This window comes from Macrotis lagotis, chromosome 7, assembly GCF_037893015.1.
Source record: "Macrotis lagotis isolate mMagLag1 chromosome 7, bilby.v1.9.chrom.fasta, whole genome shotgun sequence".
NCBI lineage: Eukaryota > Metazoa > Chordata > Mammalia > Peramelemorphia > Peramelidae > Macrotis > Macrotis lagotis.
This window is the reverse complement of record NC_133664.1, coordinates 106,872,109-106,894,059: the sequence shown is the minus strand read 5'-3', so window position 1 is coordinate 106,894,059 and position 21,951 is coordinate 106,872,109. Positions and strand designations below refer to the sequence as shown.

The 21,951-nt window shown below is 36.6% G+C and overlaps 1 protein-coding gene across 1 annotated transcript in view; it reads left to right on the top strand.

Annotated features, from left to right (window-relative positions):
* Window positions 1-296: 296 nt before the first annotated feature.
* Window positions 297-21,951, top strand: part of WEE2 (WEE2 oocyte meiosis inhibiting kinase) — a 39,335-nt gene continuing 17,680 nt past the window's right edge. Inside the window, exons 1-6 of the mRNA XM_074195121.1 lie at window positions 297-385; window positions 6,199-6,660; window positions 12,882-13,072; window positions 16,795-16,846; window positions 19,309-19,520; window positions 20,628-20,749. Coding sequence (XP_074051222.1) covers window positions 6,235-6,660; window positions 12,882-13,072; window positions 16,795-16,846; window positions 19,309-19,520; window positions 20,628-20,749 — 1,003 coding nt within the window. The 5' untranslated portion in view covers window positions 297-385; window positions 6,199-6,234. The remainder of the gene's footprint in view (window positions 386-6,198; window positions 6,661-12,881; window positions 13,073-16,794; window positions 16,847-19,308; window positions 19,521-20,627; window positions 20,750-21,951) is intronic.

Here is a 21,951-nt window from a genome sequence, read left to right as displayed (position 1 = left end):
TTCCTTCTATATATTGCAGTCAATATCTCAGTGAGAAAAGTAGATGAATTGCCAGCTTCTTCAAACCCTAGCTAGAGTCGGTGGTCATAGACAGCTCTCTCTCCTCTCACTCTCTCTCTCTTTCTGTCTCTGTCTCTGTCTCTCTCTCTCTCCCCCTCCCATGGTCTCTAACCCTGCGAGGGAAGGATAGGGAGCTTACTTCAGTAAAAGTTACTTCCCCTATCATGGTAGCTCAGAAAGCAGAGCAGTCTGTCTTTTCAAAATGCTGATGACATCTCATCCCTTTTAAATCTTGGCAAATCTCTCAACTTTCTAATTTGATTCTAAATCCTGAGTTCCGGGAGCAAGCCAGAGAAATGTAACTGAAAGCCTCTTCCTCTTCCAGGTGAGTTTTAATTTCTTGATATTATTAAGAATTGATACTGGACTTGGGATTTCATTACTAAAGGGAACTCGAAATACATAAATAAAAACATACCTACATTCTTTGTTTTTTTTAAGATTTTTCAAGGCAATGGGATTAAGTGGGTTGCCCAAGGCTGCACAGCTAGGCAATTATTAAGTGTCTGAGGTCAGATTTGAACCCAGGTACTCCTGACTCCAGGGCTGGTGCTCTATCCATTGTACCACCTAGCTGCCCCTCCATAAATGAATTTTTGCCCAAGGACACCTTTCTGTGATATATCTAGTCTTTCTTGCCTAGAATCCTGAGAGAGGTTAAATGATTAGTTGAGGATTACCTGACCAGTGTGTGTCATAGGTGGAATTTGTCTTTCAGGCTTCAAAATCAAGCATCTTCTATGCCATGTTACTTCTTGATATTATTTTGATGTTTAAGATTCACCATGATTGGCAGCTAGGTGGCACAGTGGATAGAGCTGTGTGGCCTTGGGCAAGCCACTTAACCCCATTGCCTTACAAAAACCTAAAAAAAAAAAAAAAATGATTCGCCATGATTGCTATGGCAAGTTCTTTTTTTCCTATATCATCACCCAACTCCTGAACTTTATCAAGACTCTTCCAAGGGATCATGATCCCATTTCACTCAGTATCAGTTCATGTATGTCTTTCCAGGTTTTTCTGAAGTCCTATCCCTTTCTTATAGAACAATACTGTATATCAGAATTTGTTTAGTCATTTCCCAATGACTGAGCATCACCTCAATTTCTAATTCTCTGCCACCATGAAAAGTGCTGCTCTGAATATTTTTGTTCTTATGGGTTTTTTTTTTATCCTTTTTTTCAGAATTTCTTTGGGATACAGATCTGGTAGTAGTATTGCTGATCAAAGGATTTCACAGTTTTATTGCCCTTTGGGCATAATGGGTAAATGTTTTCTAAGAAGTATTCCATTAAATTCTTGTCATCCTTCAAATTAATACAAATTTTCAATAAGGAAACCATAATTTTATTACAAAATTAAATTAGATAAGGACGTTGCATATAAGAGCAAGAAGAGAACTTAATAGTAGGGAATAGAGTACCAGACCTGGAAACAAAAAGAACTGAGTTCAAGTGCTGCCTCTGACACTAGCTGTGTGACCTTGGACAAGTCATTTAACTGGTTTTTTTCTCAATTTTCTGAAATGTAAAATGAGAATATTCTTCTCATGGTTGATGTGAGGATCAAATGGTATAATATTTGTCAAGTACTTAGTACTGGTTCCTGAAGTATAGTAAGCTATAAAAAATTTAGTCATTTCCTCTTCCTCTCAAGCAAACCATATTTTATCATTAGAGTATAGGTGATTGCCCCTCTTTTTTGGGGGGAGGTGAAACACATGGGTCCTTTCCTAAGAAAATTGGTTTCAGCATGCAATAAACACTTTAATTTCTGCCTAGCCACATAAATTAACTTCTTTAGTTCCTGTGATTAAAAAGGGCATTCCAAAGATTCTTTAATATGTCTGTCATAAAGGAAATAAAAATGAACATAGCTTCCCTAAAGCATGAGACAGGGCATGAATACTTTACCAGACATTCCATTTAGGTCTTTCACAGTGAAAGTAAAGCAAAACCAAATATGATAATGGAATAAAGCAAACCAATCAGGTCCTAAGGTGTGCTGTTGCTGAGTAACAAGGATGTGGAAATGTGAATATTGGGATGAAAGCCATCACCATCAGAAACATCTCAGGAAAATTTACTGCTGAGAACAGTGAGTCTGGCAAGAAACACCTCAGGATCCTAACAGCACATTGGCATCCTCAGTTCAAGATTGAAGAAGTGGTAGGCAGTGAATAAAGTTCTGAATTTAAGAATCAGTAGGTATCTGGCTTTTACTCTTTCCTTTGATACTTACTAGCTATGTGGTCATGAACAAGTTACTGAGAAAATGAGGTATCCAGGTGGATCAAGAGCTAGACCTGGAGTAAGGAAGACCTGAGTTCAAATCATCCCTCAGACACTATTTGACCCTGGCCAAATAACTTAACCTATCTTCCTTAGTTTCCTCATCTGAAAATGGGGACAATAATAACATCCACTAGGGAGGTTATGGAGATAAAATGAGTTAATAGTTATAAAGCACTTTACAAATTAATGCTCTCTAAATATTAGCTATTATTATTTTAAAATGATCTTTCCTAATATCCAAAAAATGATAAATGTTGGAAGGGATATGGAAAAACTGGAACACTAACTCACTATTGTTGAAGTTGTGAATTGTTTCAGCCATTCTGGAGAGCAATTTGGAACTATGGCCAAGGGGCAATCAAACTGTGCAGATCCTTTCATCCATTGTAATATCACTGCTACTTCTATTTTCCAAAGAGATCACAAAAAAAGAGGAAAGGATCTAGATGGATCAGCTCTTTTGTGGTGGCAAAGAATTGGAAATTGAGGGGATGTCCACCAATTGGGGATTGTATATGAATGTCATGGAATACTACTGTGCTATTAGAAGTGATGAGTGGGTGGATTCCAGAAAAACCTGGAAAGACTTAACACCAACTGAAGCTGAGTGAAGAACATTGAACACTATAAGAGTAACATTGTACAATGATCAACAATGACTCAAGATGGAAAATGCTATACACATTCAGAGAAAGAACTGATATATCTGAATGTAGATCAAATCACATTATTTTCACATTCTTTGGGTATTCATTTTTACTTTTGATTTGTTCCTTTTTTACCTCATAATTAATATGGAGATGTTTTACATGATGGCACATACAAAACATTAAATTGCTCTGGTCTAATCCATTTAGTCCCTTCATTTTACACATGAGGAAACCAATCCCATTAAACATTAAAATAAATGACTTTCCCAAGATCACACAGGTAGTGGTATAGGAGGATGGCATCTGAATTCACATCCTTTTGACTCCAAATCCAGTGATCTTTCCACTGCTTAATGTAGAATAAAAGCAACTAATGGAAAAACTGAATTGCATGACTACTTTAAGCAACCTCAAGTCAAATAGGCAGCATGGCCCAGAGGAGTAGAGTTGGTTTCAGGATTAGGAAGACCTGGGTTCCAAACCTACCTCTGGCACCTACGGACTACGTGATCAGCATAAGTCATTAATTTCTTAGGGTCCCAGGCAATTCTCTGAGACTATAAATTGCAGAGAAGACAAGAATTTTGGCTTATCCCTAATAAGGAATTACCTAAACAATTCAAATCTAGTCTTAGATCCTAGGTGTGGGACCTTGGGCAAGTCACTTAACCTGTTTGCCTCAGTTTCCTCAAATGGAAAAGAGGGATAAAGTAATAGCTCCTACCTCTCAGGGTTGTGATTTGTATCAAGGAATAAAAAAATGATCAGTGCAGGGGACTGACACATAAGTGTAATATAAATTTGAACTTTTATGTGGTAAAATCACAGGTCCAGATTTCCTTTGCCTCCTCCAAAGTCATCTTTTACTTTCCTTGGGCCACTGTGAGTCATATTTAATCTTATTTTTCCCTAGGAGCAGGCCATACCCTAGGAAGGAGAAGCAGAAACGACAAATTAAATAGAGCCAAGAGAAATATCACTCCCAGAAGGCAGATCACCTGGTCCCAAATACTACCTTGGAGAAGTTTTCTTTTCCCAGTCTCCACTCCCAATTTCACATATAGAGGAAACACATAGTTTCACATATCAAAAAAAATATAGTTTCACATATTGTTCTTTGCAGGGCTTGGTCTCCTTTCCTTATCACTTCATGAAGTACATGGGTAACAACCCTATGCCTTCTCTTTTGGAGACTAAAAAAAAAAGAGACATTTTAAACAGCAATTGTCAATTAAAAACAAATCTTTAAACAAAAAGACAAAAATTTTATCCTTAGACATTTGCTTTTAACATACTGGAAATGAATGTGACCCACAAAGAAAAGATTTTCATCCTGTGAGTGACTTGTTTTTTTTCAGAATTTGGGGCACAAGTATGGCTTCCAAAGATGAATGAATAAGGGCAGGTGGAAGGGGTGGAGCTAGTTGCTGATAAACAAAGCTCATTCTTTGTATTTTATTACCCGGGACTTTCCTAGCGACTGGCTGAATTCATCCTGAGTAGCCAAGGCACAGAAGCAAGATAATTTGTTTAAAAAAACTGCAATGCCACCTCCACCCCCAATTCCTCCATTTAGAGAGCTTTGGGATCAGTATTGGTTGATAGAAAACTAGGGAAGGCTTTTTTTTTTAGGTTTTTGCAAGGCAAATTGGGTTAAGTGGCTTGCCTAAGGCCACACAGCTAGGTAATTAGTAAGTGTCTGAGACCGGATATGAAGCCAAGGTACTCGTGACTCCAGGGCCGGTGCTTTATCCACTACACCACCTAGCAGCCCCTAGGGAAGGCTTTTAAAAATTTCTAGTGTTATTACTTCATTTTACACAAGAGAAAACAGAGCCTAATGATGAGGGGAAGTGAATTACCCAAGGTCATATATAGCAAGTAGCAGGGTTGCGATTAAAATCCAGAACTGGTAACAGTTTAGGATACAAATCTTTAAAAGAATTAAGCCTACCAGTCATTCATACCGTAGTGCTAATTGCTTTAAATCTTTCCAAGTTTATCCTTTGGAAGTTTTCTATAGGAGGCTGAGTCAAAAGAAGGAGAGGGAAGAAAGAGAAAGATTTCTATCTCCTATTCTCAAGATTTTTAGGATCTCTTCCTTAAACAGGGAGAGAGTCTAATGAAGAGAGGTATTCACTTTTCCTGTAAGTATTCTTGCTTGATTTTAGAAGTTTAGGTGACAGTTTTCTCTCTCATATTTTTTCCCTTCATCTTTTGGGGGCACTATTTGCTCTCCTTCTCGAAGGTTATCATGAGAATGATCATGATATCATAAGAATGAGATTAAAAAAAGAGAATGAAATGAGAAACTAGTGAAAGATATTTTAACATTATAAAACATTATACACTATACAAAATAGAGTTTTAGTAATAGTAGCAGTTTTCTTGGGAGTGATTTTTATTCACTTTCTAAGAGCGGTTAATCTTCCTTTCTAAGTTTCTTACTTGATAGAAGAGATGACCCCTAAAGACCCTTCCAATTCCAAAAGCCTAAGATTATTTTTTTGCCTGTCCCTTCATCCTTCCCAAAAGCTCTTTGATCACTTTTTACTCTGAAAACTTAAATGATGCAGCCCATGTAGATCTGAATATGTTAGAGGAGCCAGAGAAGTTGCCTTATTAGGGACCTGAACTAAAGCCAAAGTCTATGTGAGGCTCTTTAGCTATGGTGATTAAGTACCGGTGAGCTGAATGGTAATTACAAGCTGTTAGCTTAAACCACCGGCAGGTGAGTATTTATAGTGTTTGCTAGGGTTACTGGTTCCTTATTTCTCTGCAAGAATGGACTTCATCCCAAGCCTTGGTTAATGGAATTTTAAAAAATTACATCCTGGAAATGAAATCCAAGTTTGGCTAGCATGTGAAACGTAGGGGTAAGGGGAGAATGAATGGAGAACCTAGAAGGTGGGATTATGGGATGGAACTGTTTTTAATATCTCTAGGAGATCGCCTCAAGGAGATTTTTCTTTATTCCAAATACAAGCAAGTCTTGTAAACACAAATTGAGGATTGCAGAGGTGGGTAATATTCAAGATGTACCCTTGGAGGGTAATATTTAAGGTGTTCCAATTGGTGGGTAATATTTAAGATCCATCAATTGGTGTACCAAAGGTGTACCTTGACCTCTGTACTGGATAGAGGGAAATTTAATCCTGAGGACCACATCTTTTCTTATTCTCTCTTTGCTGCAGATTACTGACCAGTACTTTGAAGCTCTTTTGACTGAGATGGAAGGAAATAAGAACAAGGATGGCCTAGAGTTGGAATACAGAGTCTCCTCCTCTACTGAAAAATATGATGGGAATTTAGAAGGAAAGGAGAAAGGAAATAATAATAAGAAATTGCAGGAAGTACCCCAGAGCTTCTCCCCGGAGTCTTCTCCAACTTCCCATTGGCTCACATTCTCATTTCAGACCCCAGAGAAGACCTTTAAGCCTCAGTCCCCATTGACTAATGTGGCCTATGAGGGGATGCCCCAGGGGGTCTTCAATCAAGCAACACCCCCTTACAGCAATTCCAGAGCTAGTCCCAATCAGTTGGCAAATGTTTCCTTGCTGGATAGTCCTTTGTCACGATCTTCAATTGACCTCTCTAGGACCCCAGTAGCATCTAGGGAAAATTTGCAACTTTATGACTCTCCATGTACCCCCAAGGTAAGCATGTTAGGTGATTTCCTAAGTCTTTCTGTATCAGGCAGAGACACAAAGTGTTCTTTATTTTCTGAGGGGGGGAAGAAGTCCAATCACTTTTATATTTCCATTTGGTCTTCTATTTGTGAATTTTAACAACTTTAATCTTTTTCTTAAAATGATTAGTCAATAAACATTTGTTGTTGAGTCATTTCAGTCATGTACAACTCTCCATAACCCATCTTAGAGTTTTCTTGGCAAAGACTCTGGAGTGTTTTTCATTTATTTCTCTAGCTCATTTTACAAATAAAGAATTGAGACAGAGTTAAATGACTTGCCCAGGGTCACACAGCTGGAAAGTGCCTGAGGTCAGATTTGAATTTAGTCTTCTTGACTCTAGGTCTACAATCTTTATATGGTGCTATTTAGCAATAAACATTTATTAACTGTACTGGAGAGACAAAAAAGGGCAAAAGACAAATCCTTACTTTCCAGGAACTCATAGAGGAAACAAGGTAAACTGCTCTGAGCAAACACAATTATATACAAACAAATAATATGCAAGATAAATTAGAACTAATAAGGGGGAGGCAGACCATGAATTCAGATAGGTAACTCTTGAGATAATATTTGCATCCATCTTATGGAAACCTTCCAGTATGTACTTTAAAAAATATATATTTTTACTGATCTTTCTTTTCATAGTGCCTACATTTCCATCTGTTCTGCTCCTATAGGAGACAATCCTTAAAACAAATTTTAAAAAAACTTTAAAAAGAGGAGTGTGAACAAAAGGTGGAAAGGAAATTAAGCAAAACTAACCAAAACAGTTTTTGGTGTTTTTTTGCAAGGCATTGGGGGTTAAGTGATAGTAGGATTTGTACTTGGGTCCTCTTGATTCTAGGGCTAGTGCTCTGTCCATTGCACCATCTAGCTGCTCCAAAATTAACCAAAAAAGCATTAAAAAGAAAAAAGTCTAACTATTGCAGTATTCCATATTTGTGAACCCAATCCTTGCACTAGTGGAGGGCAGATTCCCTTCTTATGCCTCCTTTTTTTGAGGCAAAGCTTGATTATTATATTTCTGAAATTCAATTTAGGTTGTTTAATTGTTCTTTCCATTCACATCGCTGTAATTTTTGAATGCCTTATTTTCCTAGTTTTTAATTTATTTTGCATCTGTTCCTATCAGTCATTGCAGACTTCTCTGTATTCCTTATGTTTAAATTTTCCTTTAGCACAATAATAGTTTGTGTATTATAGTATGTTCAACCAATTTCCTGCTGATGGGCATCTACCTTATTTCCAATTTTTTGCTACAAAAAGTACTACTCAGATTATTTTGATATTTAAAGGAACTTTTTATTTTTTGGTCCATGATTCCCTTGGTATATATGTCTAAAAGTAAAATCTCTGCATCAAAGGATTAGTCACTTTATCTAAGTTCAAATTGCTTCTCTGAATGGTTAGAATTCCCAACTCAACCTACAGTGCTTTGGTGTGTCTGAAATTCTACCACCTCCTCCAAAGCATCTTTCTTTTGGCATTTTTGTTAATTTACTGAGGTGGAAACCTCAGGGTTGTTTTAATTTATTTAGTAATTTGAAGCATTTTTTCTACTTATTGATAGTTTCTCTCTGAGGAGATGCTTGTTCCTACCCTTTGACCATTTAGACCTTCCATTTTCAGATCTTATTGAGGAGATGCTTAGTCCTACCCTTTGACCATTTAGACCTTCCATTTTCAGATCTTATAAAGAATAGCAATGACCTGAAAATAAAGTTGATAAATCTATAGGAAGGCACAGACTCCTTTAGCCTTTCTAACTGATGATCAGTTGCCATTCTCAGTAAATAATGGTGGGGTTTTTTCCCCCTCACCCTTCTAGGGTGCTTGTTTCATTATTTGTTTTAGGCAGTTTTCTTTTTTTTTTTAAGCTCATATAAGAACCTCCTTCATTCTAAGAGCCTCCAAGACTTCATTCTCTGCCATCTGTTTTCATTGTCTACTCATCTGCATAGCCTTCTATAGTTGGCTTTTTGTTCTGCCTTCCCAGCTGTGGTGCCATGGATAGAAGTCAAGGAAGTCAGGAAGACCAGAACTCAACTGAGGTCACTATGCTTATTAGCTGTGTAATCCTGGGCAAATCATTTCTTTTTTACTTTGATGTAAAATGGGGGAAATGGCACCTACCTCAAAGGGTTGTTGGAAGGATCAAATGAGATAATATTTGTAAAAAGTGCTTACCACAGTCTCTAGCATATAACAGATGCTTATTCCTGGGCAAGTCACTTTACCCTGTTTGTCTCAGTTTCCTCATCTGAAAAATGAGCTGGAGAAGGAAATGGCAAACCACTCCAGTATCTTTGCCAAGAAAACCCCAAATGGGGTCACAAAGAGTAGGACTTGACTGAAAAGCAGCTAAACAATCACCCTTCCCTTCCTTTATCATATTTGACATCAGTAAATAGTTTGCTTTTTGAAAGTTCACCTCTTGAAAGCTGGTAGAATGCATCCTGTATTTTTTACATCTGCCATTTGCCATCAGAACTTCTTCACCCTCTTTCTCTCTTTGAAAGATAGCAGACAGCAGTCAAGCAAAAGTAGTCTTCTCAATTCTATAGAATAAGAGTTGGGAGATAGTGTATAAACTATCCCTACTGAACATAAACTGAAAATACTGTAGGTATTTAATAATTTATGACAAGGAATAAGGGTTTAAAATTACCTGCAAAGAGATGAAATTCAATAGCCTAGCTGTTTCCATTAGGTAGCAAAATCCAATGCAACTAACTTTAACAAATGCCTGTGTATCCCACAAATGGTTTTGGGAAAGTGATGTACTGGAAGAAATTCTTAGTATTTCTAGAATTGGAAAGGATTTTCAATCAACTAATCCAGTAGTTCTTAACCTTTTTTTTATCATGACATGGGTCATCTGGTGATGCCTATGGGATTCCCTTTTCTGAATAACCTTTTTAAATGCATAGAGTACATAGGATTGCAGAAGACACAATTGTATTGAATTAGTTATCAAAATATTTTAAAAATTCATGGCCCCCAGATTAAAAACCCCTAATCTAATCCAAAACCCTCATTACACAGAAGTGGAAACTGGATGTGAGGTGGCCAGGTTTATCTAGATAGTAAAAGTGGCAGAACCAGAATTCAAGCTCTGTTCTTTTTGATTCTCTAAAATCTGAAGCTCTTTACATTTTGGTCAGGAAAGATTTTTATTTAATCTACAAATGCTCAGTGTTTGTGAACTGATACCAAAATGTATTTTAGTCATTTTGGTTTTTGTATGGTATTTGGTAAATGATTAAGAGATTTCATCTGGTCTTTCACAACAGTCTTTTGAAGTAAATGATGTTATTCAGTTGTCCATGGGATTTTCAGTATTAAAAATAATGAAGTGCTTTGCTATTTCCTTCTCCAGTGGCAAATAGAGGTTAAGTGTTTTGCCAGCTAGGAAGTTTCTAAAGCTGGATTGGAAGTCTGGGCTTCCTGACTCCAAACCCTGTATTCTGTTCACTGAGCCATTAGCTGCTTTTTGAGGTTAAATGATAGTTCTATTTATTGGTCTCCACTTCCTTCCCTCTCTTGCTATTTCAGTTCAACTGTATTTTTTGGAGGCAGTTGGGGTTAAATAAGTAAATAAATACACTCCAGTCCTCCATACTCTATCCATTGTACCCATCTGTTCAGTCATGTCCAACTATTCCTGACCGCATTTAGAGTTTTCTTGGCAAGGATACTGGAGTAGTTTACCATTTCCTTCTGCAGTTCATCTTACAGAAGAGGAAACTGAGGTCAGTAGGGTGAAGTGACTTGCCTAGGGCCACACAGCTATTAAGTGTCTAAAGCCAGATTTGAACTCGGAAAAAGGATTCTTCTTGACCCAAGCTCTCTTTACTAACTTTCTAGACCTCTCAGTATCCCATGGATTAAGTTATGGGGAATAATGACCAGACCTGTGATTTCAGTGATATGAGAACATTCCCTCTGTCAATGTAGATCTTTACCTTCTCTGGAACTTAGTTTATTTTGGGGTTTGGTTTTTTTTTTTGGCAAGGCAATGGGTTTGTGACTTCCCCAAAGTCACATAGCTAAGTAATTATAAAGTATCTGAGGCTGGATTTGAACTCGGGTCCTCTTGACTGGTGCTTCATCCACTGCATCACCTGGCTGCCCCAACTTAGCATATTTTTCAAAAATTAATTTTACCTTTTCAATTAATGAGAATCTATCTCCCCTCCACTAAAAAAATCCTTAAAACAATAATACATAGTCAAGCAAAATAAATTTTTGAATTGGCCATGTTTAAAATTCTGTACTAGTGAGTGCATCACTATCAGTAAGTGGGTAGCATTCTTTATCAATGGAATCTTAGTCATTGTGTATCAGCGTTCTTGGGATTTTTAAAGTTGTTTATCTTTACAATGCTTGATGCTATATAAATTGTTCTCTTAATCCTACTCAAATTGTTCTGTAGCATTTCATACATGTCTTTTCAGGTTTTCCCCCTTGATCATTTCTTTTAACATATTCATAGATAGTAACTTGCTCATCTAGTCCCATGTGATGGGTATGTCCTTAGTTTTTTTGTTCTTTACCACACAAAAGAGCTGCCTCAAATGTTTTTGAAAGTATATGGGTCTTTCTTCTTCCTTTGGGTCTTCTTTGATTAATACAACTAGTAGTGGTATTGTTCTGTTAAAGACTATTTAATAACTTCTTTCCAAAATGACTGTTCTGTTGCATTTTACTGTACCTGTTTTCCCAAAGGACCTTCCACCTGTCTGTCTCTGTCTGTCTCTCTCATCTGTCTCTTTCTCAACATCTATCTCTGTCTGCCTCTCCCTCGCCATTGATATTATTAATTGATGGGTATGAGACAACCTCAGAGCTGCTTGAATTGCAATTCTCTACCAATTAGTAAATCAGAACTCCCCCTCCCCCCCATAAATCTCTATTAATATTTTGGATTTTTCCTTTGAAACTTCTGTTTTTGACTCTCAATTGGGGAATGGTTCTTACTCTTGTAAAGTTGAATCTATTTCTTACATACCTTGAAAATGGTACCTTTAACAAAAGATGCTTGCTGAAAAATTTCCAAGTTAAGAGTCTTGAAGAGTTATCTACAGTATTCTGACTTACCTAGGATCACACAGCCAGTTAATCAGAAAGCACTTATATAAGGACTCGGGATATTTAAAAAAGCTAAGAGGGAGAAAATTATCAACAAAAAAGTTTCTGTTCTCTAGGAGTTCATTCTCCAATGAGAGAATATACTTGAAACTATCTAAGAACATACAAGCTATATACAAGGCATATGAAGATCATCTCTGCTAGTAAGCAAAGAGGGGTTAAGGGAGAATGACCTCCCTTAAAAGGTAGAATTTGAGCTGAATCTTAAAGTAAGCATCTGAGATGAAGTGGATAAAACCTCCCAGACTTGGGAGTCCATATAGAGGGAACAGATGAAAGTCTCCTATTCAGTAGAACAATGTAACCAATAGGTATCAAAGATGGAATTTGAGGTCCAGTTTTTGAGACTGGTTCTCTCTCCAGCAGAAAATATGTTCTTCATCCAGTTCATGGAGGAATTTGGGGTCAAATATACTGGGTACTTGATGAGAATTCCCTGCATATCAGTGTCTATATTTTCCTGTATTATCATGGAAAGTGTAGAATGAAGGATTTAACTTTTGGAGGGCATAGATACCAAGTCATTATGGGGACCTTATTAGGTTGGAGATCTTTTATTCTGCTTTTCCCTGCCCCATTTTCCCCAACACACAGGGAAGCATGCACTTTGAAAAATCAACAACTTGTCCCTTTTTTTAAAAGGGGTTATCATTGCATATGAGAACATAGACTGTGATATGATATGAGATGAGACTATGAGTGTCTTAAGGGTTTCCAGCTGCTGAATGTCCTACATGGTGACCTTTATTTATCTAATGTGGAATAGTGACTGAGAGGTGTATTAGAAAGTCAATGGGGGAGGGGTGGAAAGAAAGGAGAGACAGGACTCAAGGAGGAGAGAGCATGAACTTATGCTGACCTAGTAATTAGGAAGACCTGAATTCAGGTCTTGCCTCTGCCTCACACTGGTTAGTTACTCAGAGCCCAGACTGTATCCCCATGAGCTCCCTTGAAGTTATAGGTTCCTAAAAAAAATTATTAGTCCGATCCTTACATACCTTTGAAATTTAATTTTATTCTTGTTCTCAAATCAGACTCTGCTAACAGGTAATATATATTCTTCTGGAAAACCATCTTCAAGAAGTTGTAAGCACTCCCGATTTATGCCTGCCATTAGCACATTACAGATGTCTTCATCTGCTTTAGTCAATGTGAACCCCTTTACTCCAGAATCCTATAGGACGATGATCTCTCAATGCAGTGGCAAGAGGAAAATGAGAGAACCGTGAGTGTCATCATACCTTTCTCTTTTAATTTGTCTTCTGTGCATTTACAATCTCTCCCTGCACTGAATAATGAAAAATAAAAAAAAATTGATAAAAGTGAATAACATCCATGCATAGTTCAGGCAAACAGATTCCTACATTGGTCATACTTAAAATATAAATGTCTTTCTGCAGTTAACTTCATCTCTCTGAGAGAAGGAACATATTTTAACTTCAGACTTCTAAAATTTGTGGGTTGTCATTGCATTTAAGAGAGTTTATTTTCACACCAGTATATATATATTTTTAGGATTTTGCAAGGCAAATGGTGTTAAATGGCTTACCCAAGGCCACACAGCTAGGCAGCTAGGTAATTATTAAGTGTCTGAGGCTGGATTTGAACTCAGGTACTCCTGCCTCCAGGGCCAGTGCTTTATCCACTGCACCACCTAGCCGCCCCATTGTATTTTCAATATATAATTTGTTTTGCTTCACTCTTTTTAGTTGGCCTCAGTTTCCTTTCTGACAATCTGTGAGAGCTTTGTTTGGTATAATAATATTCAATTAAATTCATATGCAAACATTTGTTTAGCTGTAAGGAAGATTACCCCATTGGTTATTCATGCTCATGCCTGACTTTTTTAAGAATAGTTAACTAGCACAACTTGAGAGAGATGGAAGGATTTTTTTTTGTTCATAAAAGAAAGATTTTATTTACTTTGAATTTTACAATTTTCTCCCAATGAGATCGAAGGATTTTCAAGAAGTAAAATAGAATTTCAATTGAAGTCAATTTAAAATTTATTATAGTACTCCCATGAACATATGAAACTATGACCATTTTAGCTAAAATGCATTGCATTTGCAAAGGAAACAGAGCTATTGATAGTGAATAAAAATATGATAATCCTTGTTTGGGTTTATATATATGTGCAAATACGATTTTTTTTTTTTTTACAGTTCTCCCCAATAGAATGTAAACTCCTTTAGTACATCATAGGTTGTTTGATTCTTTACCTTCCCATAATCAGACACCTAGTGGCTTTGTAAATGTTTGCTGATTTTTTTTTTAAGGTGAATGGTTGAGGAACCAACTTACCTTCATAATGTGAGCTTTGCTATCTTGCCTAGTTTTTATTTATTCTATGGGGGGCTATAGGGAAAAGGTTTGAGGTATTCATTGATAATTGGGAATCCTGTGGGAGCTAGGTAGTTAAATAGCTGAAATGAATCACCCTAAAAAATAGTTGGGGGGTGGGGCTCTGTGTTTCAGTATAGTCTCATTGTTTTAATAGTATTTTTTCCCTGAAGTTCAGGGAAATGAAACTTAATGACCGAAGAATCTCTTATGTTAAGAGATATTCCTTATGCTTATGTCTTATTTCCTTTGTGGCTAGGTCTATTGTGTTGACCAGTGTAGATTCCCTGGATTATATCACCAGAATCTTCAGTAAATAGAACTTCTGCACAAATTATGTTATTAACTTCCTTCTGGTATCAATTATTATAGTGGAAGCTTCTCTTTGAAATTTAACCTTTGTATAAATGTATACTACTCACTACGAGGTAGAAGTGACAATGTAAACTTCCTTCAAGGTGATGAATTTTCTGGCCAGTGTTAAATCTATGGACTTTGAAAAGGAGATTTGCTTCAATGAAACACATATAACTCACACTTGTGAATATGCTTGCAAGTTTCACTCACAGGTGATCAAGTAAAGACACTGATATTTAAGTGAATCATGTCTTATTGGTTTTTTGCCATCCTGGTCAGAAAAAATAGACCCTCAGAAGGTTAAGGCATTGAAATTGTCTAAAAGTTAGGGTAGAACAGGTTTATATCTCCACTCCCCACCTCTGATGAATTTTAGAATGAATTGATGATCAAAGTCCTTCAGTTACATGTAAACACAAGCGAATTTAACATTTAACAAGAGCTGCTAGTTAAATAGGAAATTGCCAGATGGCAGCAAGTCCTAAAGCTGTCAGCTCTAGAAACAGTTTTATTTTCCTGATTAAGAAAGCAATTTTTATCATTGTTGAACCTGATTTTATCTTATACTAAACTTGTCTTATAAGAAACTTAGTATATTTCATCCATGATAAGTTTACTTATTTTAGACTCCAAGTTGAAAAGGATCTCAAAAAGTCAGTCTAATTCTTACCCAAATTATGAATCACAATAAATGGTTATCCAGGTTTGTTTCCACCAGTATAGTGAGAAGTAGAGAGTATGGCACTCTCCTTCCATAGGTAGATTGGGTTTCCAAAGTTACTACTCACCTATGACTTCATAACCCTGAGGAGTTGGGTGGATTTCTTTTTTATTTTTATTTTTTTTTTTTTGCAAGGCAGTGGGGTTAAGTGACTTGCCAAAAGTCACACAGCTAGGTAATTTCTAATTTCTAATACCATTTCTTCCAACTTTTTATCTTAAGAGTGTATTCCCCATTAATTGTCAGCCAACTAGAGTTAATTAGCTTTTAGTTATTTAATAATTCAATATAAAAACAGTTAGTAAAAATATTCCCAAGGGGCAAAGAGGTAACTCACAGCTTTTGGTTAAAGAGAAGTCCCTTTTTCCCCTTCATGTAGTTCTCATGAAATATACCTTAGATGAGCTCCCATTGAACTTAGAGAGGAAGCACCCTAGTAGAGTTCTGAGGCTGCCTATCCTTCTGTCAATCAATAAACTGATAAAATGCCAACTATGTGCCAGATACTTTGTAAAGTTCTAGGGGTGAAAACACATGGAAAAACAAAGACAACCCCTATCCTCAAGGAGCTTGCAACCTACTGAGGGAAGACAACACATAAAAAGCAAGGGAAGGGGAAGCCAGGTTGTGCAGTGGATAGAGCACCGGCCCTGAAGTCAAGAGTACCTGAGTTCAAATCCAGCCTCAGACACTTAATAATGACCTAGCTGTGTGGCCTTAGGCAAGCCACTTAGCCCCATTGCCTTGCAAAAACTTAAAAAAAAAGGCAAGGGATGTTGAAGGTGGAAGGAAGGGGAGAAGAGAGGGTTCTGTGCAAAACAAGCATCATGGAGAAGTCCCCAAAAGTCCAAAAGCTATGTGGCAAATATGGTAAAGACTGTACTGAGATATCTCCTTAAATAGAATCCCTGGAATCCATAGGGTTGAAGGTACTGATGAGATTAGAATACCAAGTACTTTCAATCTTACAGAAAAAGATTTCCCAAATACGAGTTTTTCTGTGTAAGGAAGATAAAGAGGTTTAAAGGAATCCAAAAACAGTGTAGATGGTAGTAAACGTGATTAGTATGTCTACTGCTACCATGACTGGAAAGAATAAATGGAGAGAGAGTTTTGTTTGTTTTGTTTTTTTTAAGATCGAGAGAGAGGGATGAAAGGTGAAGATAGACTCTTTTCCCTATGTCTTGGGGATTCTCTCTCAAAGGTTTTGCTTAGAGTTATTCTACTACCACTGGGCTAGCCAATTATCAAAAGTCAGATTCCAATCTGGCTTTCAGTCACAGTGCTACCTACCCACCTAGCATATCTGATTCTCTATAACTAGTTATAGCACTCTTCCTCCTTTATACCTTTGATTTAATATAGGTCTCTAGAAATTATTTACACTATTAATTCTGTAAATCTAGAGTTTCTCACCTGATAAAGGATTGAGTAGTTCATTTAACCATAGAGTTGAGGGGTATGGCACAGCTTTCTTACATGGGTTATTGTTCTGTTTGGTTTTTAGTTTGTTTTTTGTTTTTTAGTGAGGGATCCTACTTCTCTGAAGACAGTGGAGAGCAAGGGTTGCCTGCCAAGGTGAGTGAGATTTTCTAGAACCTGGTGTCTTTACTCTAACATGAGCATGAGAATTTCATGAGATTTGCCATCTGTTTGTAATACCACACAGTGCCTAGATCTGTTTGGACTTTAATCCTGCATCTTATTACTGTTATGTTAACATTTTTATCTTTATAACCTATAATTTCTTTAGCTCTTGTATTTTTCCAAATGCAATGGCTGCTGCCCCTGATTGACATTAGGAAGAAGTAAGGAAGGATGGAGGTAAAGAATTGGAAGTTTAGAAAGATGTAATATATATTCCAGTTAGATAAATGTAGGCAGACCTTTGAGTTAAAAAAACTAGAATTGAGAATCTAGGCTGCTCATGGAATCCCTGAATTGTTTTTTTTTTTATTTTATTTATTGTTTTTGCTGAGTGTTGGGGTTAAGTGACTTACCCGTGGTCACACAGCTAGGTAATTATTATTTGAGGTCTGATTTGAACTCAGTACCTCCTGAGTCCAGGGGCCAGTGCTCGATCCAGTATACCATCTAGCTGTCCCATGAATAGTTTTTAAATAGTGTAGGAATTGGAAAAAGCTAATTTACAAAAATTATATGTATTTCAAGACTCTTGAAGGGGGGTGGGGAGGTGATCTGGAATTCAATTTAAAGTAATTGGCAAGATTAGTAATGCAAATTTGAATTTCCAGAAACTACCAAATAAACTGGTAACTTAAATTTCCCCTACTCTGTTTTCAACTTGATGAGGCTATTTGGTCCAACCTGTACCTCCTTTTCAAAATCGAACAATTAGTCATCAGACTAGATTTGAAGACTTTTATTTAGAAGGATCCTATTATCTCCCCAAGGATCCCACATCACTTTTGAATAGCTCAATGTGAATAAGTTTTGTTGAGTCATTTTTCAGTTGTAACTGATTTTTCATGTCCCCATTTGGGCCAGAAATAATGAATTAGTTTGCCCTTTATTTCTCCATACCATTTTACAGATGAGGAAATTGAGGCAAACAGGGTAGAGAGAGATTTGTACAAGGTCATACAACTAGTTCTGAAGTCAGATATGATTTTGGGAAAATGGAGTTACCCTAATATCAAGCCTAGGACTCTATCCACTGGAACATCTAGCTGCCCATGTCTCACTGACTCCCAAGTCCAGTGCTTTGTCCACACTGTCTCTGGACCTCTAAATAGAAGAAGTAGCTGGTAGAGACAGGGTCTCAAATCTTCTATAGAACTTAAATTTCAAGTGAGAATATTTGATTGCAACTAGAGGTATCTCAATTTCTATGTCTTTTATAGAAATACTTTTTATAAAGTTTTAAGAAAAGCATTCTTTTTTTCATCCTCTGAAAACTGTCATTTTATTTCCTTTAACCATATAATTTTTCAGAATGGCCTTTATTATAAATTTTAATCAGTTTTCTATATATCTTAGAAATGTGACCCTTATCAGAAAATTTGCTGCAAAGATTTTCTTCGGTTTTTCCATAAGAAAATCATTCTTACCATCATATTTAGAACATATTGAAGGGCAGTTCTGGAGATGGGAAAGACACTTGGGAAGACATAAATAGTCTAGGCCCTAGAGCAAATCACTTTAGAATAGCTTGTATCTAAAAGCATATAAAAAGGAATATAATTGATCTTGCAGAAGATGAGCTAGCAAGACTTGTTAATGATATGAAATTTTGGGAATTGAGGACATGCAAGTCAAAGTTATCTTTATTCTTAGATATCTTACTTCTCAGTTCCTCCATTGTACAAGTGGTGTTACTGCCATTCTATTCCCCAATTCTGTGTTATTAAAGATTGGTTTGGGGGCGGCTAGGTGGCATAGTAGATAAAGCACCGGCCTTGGAGTCAGGAGTACCTGGGTTCAAATCTGGTCTCAGACACTTAATAATTACCTAGCTGTGTGGCCTTGGGCAAACCACTTAACCCCATTTGCCTTGCAAAAAAAAAAACCTAAAAAAAAAAGATTGGTTTGACTTTGAAGTTGCAAAAGTCAACTACAGTTGGGAGTCCTTTGTGTATGGGTAGTTTAAGCTCTTTAAAAAGATGACAGAGGAAGAACAGAACACCTAGGATTAAGCTTGGGGGAACAAACCTCTGTATGGGATAAGAAGAAAAGAAAGTTCAGTATCAGAAGAAATTGGTAGAATATAAGTTTATTAAAAATTAAGGTGAGGGGCGGCTAGGTGGCGCAGTGAATAGAGCACCGGCCTTGGAGTCAGGAGTACCTGGGTTCAAATCCAGTCTCAGAAACTTGATAATTACCTAGCTGTGTGGCTTTGGGCAAGCTGCTTAACCCCATTGCCTTGCAAAAAAAAAAAAAATTAAGGTGAGAGTCACCAGTGTAATTTGTGTCAAAGGTTAAGGAGGACAATCCCTTGGATTTGATTAAAAGATTGCTGATGACCTTAGAACAGTTTAGGAAAGCAAGATGACTAAAATTCCTTTCTATGTCCTTCCTAGCCCATTTCATTCCATCCTCCCTTCCTTCAATCTCCTCAGAGATGTGTCATTAGAGAAATCAACATGGTTTCCCGCTATGAAAAAGAATTCCTGGAGTTAGAAAAAATTGGGGTAGGAGCATTTGGCTCTGTCTACAAATGTGTCAAGAGGCTGGATGGATGTATTTATGCTATTAAACGTTCAACAAGACGTTTGGAAGAATCCTCAAATGAGTAAGTTTAAAATGTATTACTTTGGAGTAGAAGAATTCATCCAGAATATTCAAGATTTCTATCACAACCTCATAAGATGGTAATATTTCAATATATCCTTAGATATTTAATTGAAATCCAGTTTGAAATGCCTTATAAAATTTTCTTGCTTTTTTCCCAATGTCCTTGTGACCATAACATTGGGGTAGCTAAATGGTACTATGAATAGAGTTTTAGCTCTCGGAGAGATCTGAATTAAATTCCATTCTCAAGCACTCACTAGTTTTGTAACTTAACTGATATCTGCCTCAGTTTTCTCCCTATATCTCCCAGGGCTGCTGTGAGAATCAAATGAGACAATGTTTATCAAGTGTTTAGCATAAATGTTATTATCATTAGTTTTTTTGAGACATTCCTAAGACTTCGGGTTCAGAAGCAGGGTTTAAATCTTAGAGAATAACTTGATGATGCTTTGTAGTCAGCATAATTTGTACATAGTTCTTTGTTGTTGTTTAACTTTGCATAAATTAGTTCTTACTATGTTTGAAAGAATCCTTCTTGAATCCAATGGTTCAGGAATTCTGCCCATAGAACATTCATGTTGGCTTTAAGCAGTTTTCTTTTAACTTTTGTACAAATGATTGAAGAATTCAAAATCCTAATTAATGAATGAGAAAAATTAGCAACTTTGCCTGCTATTTCTTGTCCTAGAACTGAACAATTGGGCATTGTGAAATGAAACTGCATTTAGTATCAGGTTGATAGTCAGATAACATTCTTGTGTGAAGAAGTACAAAACATTAATTAGCTTGGAGTATAAAAATACTGATGTTGCTCATTCTTTTCATGTAAGTTAGTCATATGAATTAAGTTAACGATGACTTTTACAATCTTGTTGGGATGGAATAAGAAAAAATTAGTAATACAGAATTTTAAAGATGTGAGTTCAAAATATGGTCTTGGCATTCAAGCTGAGATTGACCCAGTATTATACTCTCCTGTTCCATGTATTTCTCATTTTTCTATTGCTCACTCTTAAGGCTAGCCCCATGTGGTCATATACTCTTATATGTGTGAATGTTTACAAACGTATGTGTTCTCATTTTGTTATATCCTTTGGTCTCTAAGACCCTCAGCTCTGAGAGAAGTTTATGCACATGCAGTGCTTGGACAACATCCCCATGTCGTCCGTTACTATTCTGCATGGGCAGAGGATGGCCATATGATCATTCAGAACGAATACTGCAATGGTAAGTCTGGGGATTCTGATCTTTGGGGAATGAAATGAAATCCAAGGTCTTCAGGAACTGTCTTCCATCGATGGTACCTCATGTTATAGTAGCTGCTGCTAACTTACAAAAATGATTGTCTACTACAGGGACAGCATATCTATGGGATGGTCTCAATGGTACTCTTGCTCAGGTGTAGAGGAATGAAGTACATGAACTTTGCAAATCCATTTTCTACTCCGTGATTTCAACCATGGCTAAATCTGGCAAATGTTTATTTATTGATCCCTTCTGATTTATGTTTATGTGTTACCATATAATTCAAGTTTGATAGTTGCTTTTCTTTAAATCATAAACTTATTGTTAAACAACTTGTCAGATGTTTATAAAATTCAGATAAAATGATAGGGATTCCTTTTTTTTTTTTTTTACAAGACAATGGGATTAAGTGACTTGCTCATGGTCACATAGCCAGGTAATTATTAAGTGTCTGAGGCCAAATTTGAACCCAGATTCTCCTAATTCCAGGGCTGATGCTCTATCCACTGCACTGCCTAACTGTTCCAGGATGGGGGATTCTTAATCTGGAGTCCATAAACTTTTCTTTATATTCTCTCTGATAGCTGTATTTCAATATAATTGATTTCCTTTATAATCCTATATATTTTACATGTTTAAAATATTATTCTGAGAAGGGATCCATAGACTTCACCAAACGGGAATCTATGATGAAAAAAAAAGATTGAGAATTAAAGGCTTCTAATTGGAATCAACTCAAAAGATGTTTGCATCTTTACCTGTTATATAGGTCTAGAGAAGGCTGAACTTGGAGGACTAGAAGATCTCTGTGGGATATGGATTGGTTTTGAAATTCCTAAGATCCTTCAGATGACATTGCATTGACTTGATCTGCTTGGGCTTAAATGAGATTTTTCTCAAAAGGTCATGGGACTTAGTGGTGATGGCCATCTTGCTCCACCTTCATCCCTCTGTGCTGGCTCACCTCCTATCTTGCCACCATCAAAAAAAAAAGCTGGTTGTATCTTCTGTAGAGTGCTATTGCAATTCTGGTAGCAATATCAGATAAGCTATATAGCTGGGTCCTAATTAGTATGACTCATGATTTCTCCTAAAGTAATTTCATTATTCAAATTCATACTTTGTTTATGAATTGGGCTGGAACCAGTAAACATATTTTGCATAATTATAACTTCAAAGAGTTC